Consider the following 5,425-nt stretch of genomic DNA (forward strand, 5'->3'; position numbering starts at 1 on the left):
GTACTGTCAGGATCTGTGTTTTTCTGTGTTTATTTAGAGTTTTCTGTGTCCTTAAGTCTCTTCGTTGTCCTGTCCTCCCCTTGATTGTTCCCAGGTGTGTCTCGTCTCTGTGATTACCCTCCCGTGTATTTAACTCCACCTGTGTTCTTTGTTCCTCGTCGGGTCCTCGTCAATGTCTAGTCTGTTCGTCGTCGGTGTGTCTCTGTGCGAGCTGCCGTGTTTCTGGACTTATTTATAATTAAAAATCATCATTTTCATCTGACCTGGGTCCGCTGCGCCTGCCTCACCACCAACACCACACCGCTTCATGACACACTGGGCTTCCTGCAGCCGCCAAACCAACAGAAACAAACACCTAAAACACAAATCCACACATTTTGAGTGGATGAACTATTTAATGATATTCTAATTTGAGGTACACCTGTTTATGTGTGTACAACTGGAACACTCTTTACCAAGTCCTTTGAGAATTTTCACTTCTCCTTTGACCCCCAGACCTGCAGCGGGTCTTATCCTGTATACCTCTGACTGGATCTGCATGTTAGTGTCATTCTGTATTTTCTTTTTTTTTTCGTTTTCTTTCATGTGAATATAGATCAAATTGAACAAAAAATGAGTACATTTAGACAATGCTTTTCCCCACTAACAGTTGTCGAGCAAGCCCCTATTTTGACAGGAAAAATCTGGGATTAAACAGATTTATCAGTGATATTTACAGACTTATCACTGTGGGGGATCATTGGAGGGCAACATCTCCCTGGAGGCCTGCTCCTGCTGAGCCCCTTCTGGTACAATCCTCATGCTAACACTGTCTGTGGTGCTCGGGTTTACTCTGAACTTCCTGTTGATTGGCCGCACCGCCCGGAGGAAATGTCTCTTGAAGGTCTCACTGAGAACAATGTAGAGAAATGGGTTGATGCAGCTGTTTGCGTAACCCATGCTGATGGCGATGTTATACGCATATGAGAAAGCTATGCTTGGGTTCTGCACCCCGAGATGGATGAGCTGCAGGATGTAGTAAGGAGCCCAGCAGGTAAAGAAAGCGAGGCAGATGGCCACCGCCATCCGGGTCACCTTCCTGGTCCGCACTCTTAAACTGCGTGGGGGCAGCGGTGCCACGCTGGCGGACATGTGTTGTAGGATCTTGAAGAACACCAGGCAGATGATGACCAAAGGGATTGCAAAAGCCAAGAAAAACTGATAAAGTGTAAACCAGTACGTGTCATTGACCAAATCTGGGAGAAGGAGAGCACAAGCAACCAGTCCATCCGGCAGAGGCATCAGACCAGTGTACATCCACACAGGGATGATTGTGAACATGGACAGTACCCACACCAGTCCGATGACCAGTACAGCTACATATGGTGTTCGGATGTGGTTGAAGCGGATCGGGTGAACAGTCGCCAAGTAGCGGTCAAGGGTCATTGCAGTGAGGATGTAAGTGCTGACAATCTGGCTGTTGGAGTCGAGGGCAGTGATGACAGTGCACATGGCCGCACCGAAGTGCCACGTACCGTTGCCCAGCAACTGGTGGATGAGGAACGGCATGCCAAGAAGAAACAGGAGATCGACGATTGACAAGTTTAAGATGAATATGTCTGGGACTGTTTGCTTGGCACGACACTTTGTCTTCTTCAGAATTGTGTAAATGACGATGCAGTTCCCGATGATGCCCAGGAAACAGATGATTCCAAAGATGACAGGCAGACTGGCACCGCAGTGAGGGGCATCATCTTCAGCTGGAACAAAACAATGACCATCAATTCAAGCATACTAAGAAAACTACTCTATCATCATCTGAAAGTGATTATTTTATAGCAGTATGTACATTTTACTGACTCATTGGAACAGAGTAATAAAATTCTGTCTAATTCAACAGTCACTGAAAAGCATATCACACCAGAAAACACAACAGCAGAAAACAAAATATTGAGAAAAAAAAAATCATGGTAAGCAATAATTGCAAAAAAAAAATTACCAGGTGGCAAAATTACTGTTATCCTGAACAATAAGCTGAAGCACTCTTTTAATCTATAATGTTTTTTGAGTTGGACAGGATTAGGATCAAATTAGTATTATATGGCCGACTGTGTCCCTAGTGTATGAATATGACATAACAGACCAATTTCTGAAAGCAACTTGCAACTAAGCTGACTGCAGTCACCAATATCCCTAATCATTGTATGCCATCTACTGTACATGTCAACCTAATGTTTGGTGATAAAGCATTCAGGCACTTTGAAATGCCTTGTTGATGAAAGGTGCTTTACAAATAAATTTTGATTTGATTTGATTTTTGATATCAGGAAAATATCTGTACTTTCCTACCATCACATGTAAACATGGGTTTTGCAAAACTCTTCTGGGACTTTAACTTGAACAGATGAGGCTGGGCTTGTTGATGTCATAAAAATATTGTTAAATCATGTAAGAAATGGTTTTCAAAGCAGGAGATATTTCCGTGGCCATGTCAATTATCATATTTAAATATCTTAGAAATCTTGCAGGGTGAGTTGAAGAGATAAAAGAAAGATTTGATGACTCTGGACTATTTAGAGACTACACAAAGAAAAACGGACATCCTTTTCTCTCTATGCATCAACCTTGTGAAGTACCATTGCCGTCCTTTTGGCCAAACAATTTGTACAAAGTACTGACAGAAGAAGTGCTGGCATTTGTGCCTCTGGTGATTTTATTCCATATAGTTATTTCATAAACATGATATAATTTCTCATGTAAAACGGTTGCAATAAATTTGTCCACATGTTTATATAATTTTATTTTTCCATTCTTACTTCAATGTCATATTTGGATGTTTTATTCAGAAAGCTCTTGCACAATTGTGGAAGCTTTCTAATAAGACCTTTTATTCTTAGTTTTTTTTCTAAAGGAAGAAAAATAAACCAAACCTTTATATATCAAATTTAATAAAGATATTGCTCTTAAGTACTTTAAACCCTGTAGGAAAATCTTACTTAAATCTTTCCATTTTTTCTTTTTCATGCTTGTGGCTTTAATTAAAATAGGTCAACACTGACAAAACAGGTTACACAATTTCTACAATATTTTTAGTTAAATAACAATGAGAGTTTAGTTATTACTATTATTATATGTTGTCTCATGCCATTACTTTTAATACTTATTGACAATAATTCTTGCCATATTAATAGAACTAAAAATAAAATTCATGTTACAGTCAATCAAACAATTAACTTACCTCTTGTTAAATTTGAGTCTCCCCTAGAAAAATAAGAAACGTTCAAGAAATCCATTAGTTAAAATGTAACCTCAAGCAAGGATTTTGTTTTCTCTTCGTCTTTCTCTTGTAAAACTGACTATTTCTCAGGTAAATGGACCTGAACCGGACCGCAGCGGAAATCCTTTCTGGTCCTGATTCCAGATGTGTCTGTGGAAGCTTTCCCAGTCTGAACGTGGTGTGCGGGGTGCGTGCGCTCCGGTGCGCGCTTCTCTCACAGATATGGATTGAAAATGCATCCCATCGATGAGCAGCTTCAGAGAGTCTGACTCCGCTCTGCTCTGAGCTCGCTGCATGGATTTAATAAGTCTCTAATGTTAAAGAGACTCCCATGGTGTCAGTCACCATGGGAGGAAATTATTACGATGCTGGTTACACCTGACCATGTTGTGTGTGTGTGTGCGGAGAGGTGCAGTTTCCCAGGCATGCATTTGATCCAATGTGTGTGTTATTGGTTTGCTCCAAAGCAAGGTTGAAACAGGTCGCGGAGACTGCATCAACCTTACAAAAAGGTTGGCACACAGCATAATAAAAAAGGCGACACATTTCCATTAAATGTTATTTAATGGAAAATAAAAATCATAGAAAATACTCAGAATTGTTTTTATTTAATTATTTTTTACTTTTTTCTATTAGCTTGTGTTTATTTGATGGTTTTCTAAATCCTATAATAAAAAAAGTTTCACGCAGTTTCTGATCCGCAACAATTTTCAGACCTGTCCGTACCGCCAGAGGGCGCTGTTTTGACTTTGTTTATTAAATCTAGATGTGGTCGACATCATGTGGACTTAACAGTGGATCTGTTTTATTCTTGAGATCTGGTCAGACTTCAGATTTAGTGGAAAGAAAGGGTTTGCAAATGTCTATAAATGTGACTCTGTGTAAGAGTCTGTAGGTGTGACTCTGTCTATAAAGTAGTTGAGTGCAGTTAAGTACCTGCACTAAACTAATTGCCCTACATCCTGTGGGATTGCCATTATGTTAAAAAGACTGATGCTTGTCACGGCTGACATGATCATTTTGTTTGAAGAATTTCTTGTCAGAACAATTCACACATCCTGACAACAGGGACAGAATAAGACTCGACACAATGAGCTGCAGAATGAAGATTTTGGCTGCAGAGATGTCTTTTTTTTTTTTTTTGCATTTGTGCCATACTCTTTCCACTTTTGCGTGACGCATTGATCACTGCCCTGTGAGTTGCTCATGTATTATTTAATACCCTAACCTTCCAAGCCGTTCGTTCTGGCCTGCATCATGTGTCTTGATGGTCATGATGTTGTATGTTTACTTACTTTGTCTAGCAAACACTTGAAACCTTCTTAGAATAACTGCTTGTATGCTTCACTTTATAATTGTCCCTGTAGACATTTTGCCTTGAAGGTAAGGTAAGGCAAAGATAGCAAAATCACAGCCAAAATCACTTTAAAAAGGTGAGTAAACACACACACACACGCGCCCCCCCACACACACACACAAAATGAAAAGGAAAGTATCTGGCTTGAGTTTTAATTAACTCTAAAAATCTAAAGGAAATGTTGACAGTCCCTTTTCATTTTAGCTACATAATTGTCTGAGTAATGAGTTTTTCCATCTGTTCATCTTTGCTTTTGGACATCTGAATCTGTTACCAGATGGTAGGAGCTTAGATTCACAATGCAGAGGGTGATCAGTCAGGCAGAAATGCTAAAGAAAATGACTTTAGCATTTTGTGTGACGTCCTTCAATACAATTTGTCAGATCAGGTAATATAGTGGATATAATTTTACCAGGTACTTTCATTTTGTTGTTTCTTCTTCTCTAATGTTACCAAACCAAGAGATATGAAAAAAGTAAATATTTGATTGCATGTCGATAGAAAATGGTCAACATTTTACACAAACTGTGCAGAGGAAGTGCAGTCTTTGATGTGCTGTTTTTCCTGTCTTTTTCAATATTAAGCTTCCCTTTAAACATTGATGTCAGTGATGGAGAGGATTAATTTGAAAGTCTATGCAGAGATCTTTGATTTTGGAGACATTTAGTTTTAAAAAGGAACTGTCACAAAAATAGGATAAAACCGTTTTAACGAGGTGTGTCATCTCCTTGTAGCAGGCTGACGGTAACTGATGATCTGTAAACTTCAAAATGGGTTGTACTGCACAGAAGCCCCTGAAGAAAATACAACCC

At 39.5% G+C, this 5,425-nt stretch overlaps 1 protein-coding gene across 1 annotated transcript; it reads right to left on the reverse strand.

Moving 5' to 3' along the window:
- Positions 1–550: 550 nt before the first annotated feature.
- On the reverse strand, positions 551–3,590 carry LOC116719604 (melanin-concentrating hormone receptor 1-like). Its single transcript, XM_032562149.1, has 2 exons — positions 3,218–3,590; positions 551–1,739 (listed from the first exon to the last, which is right to left on the reverse strand). Exons 1-2 carry the CDS (start codon positions 3,270–3,272, stop codon positions 724–726), a joined length of 1,071 nt encoding a protein of 356 aa, XP_032418040.1. The 5' UTR covers positions 3,273–3,590; the 3' UTR covers positions 551–723.
- Between the last annotated feature and the right edge of the window lie 1,835 nt (positions 3,591–5,425).

The sequence above is a fragment of the Xiphophorus hellerii genome, chromosome 5, assembly GCF_003331165.1.
Source record: "Xiphophorus hellerii strain 12219 chromosome 5, Xiphophorus_hellerii-4.1, whole genome shotgun sequence".
In the NCBI taxonomy this organism is placed as follows: domain Eukaryota; kingdom Metazoa; phylum Chordata; class Actinopteri; order Cyprinodontiformes; family Poeciliidae; genus Xiphophorus; species Xiphophorus hellerii.

Excerpts from the sequence above, each read along its gene's own strand:
- LOC116719604 (XM_032562149.1), bottom strand. The coding sequence starts at position 3,272 with ATGGATTTCTTGAACGTTTCTTATTTTTCTAGGGGAGACTCAAATTTA. Across the intron at positions 1,740-3,217 it reads AGACTCAAATTTAACAAGAG|CTGAAGATGATGCCCCTCAC; the intron begins GTAAGTTAATTG and ends GTTTTGTTCCAG.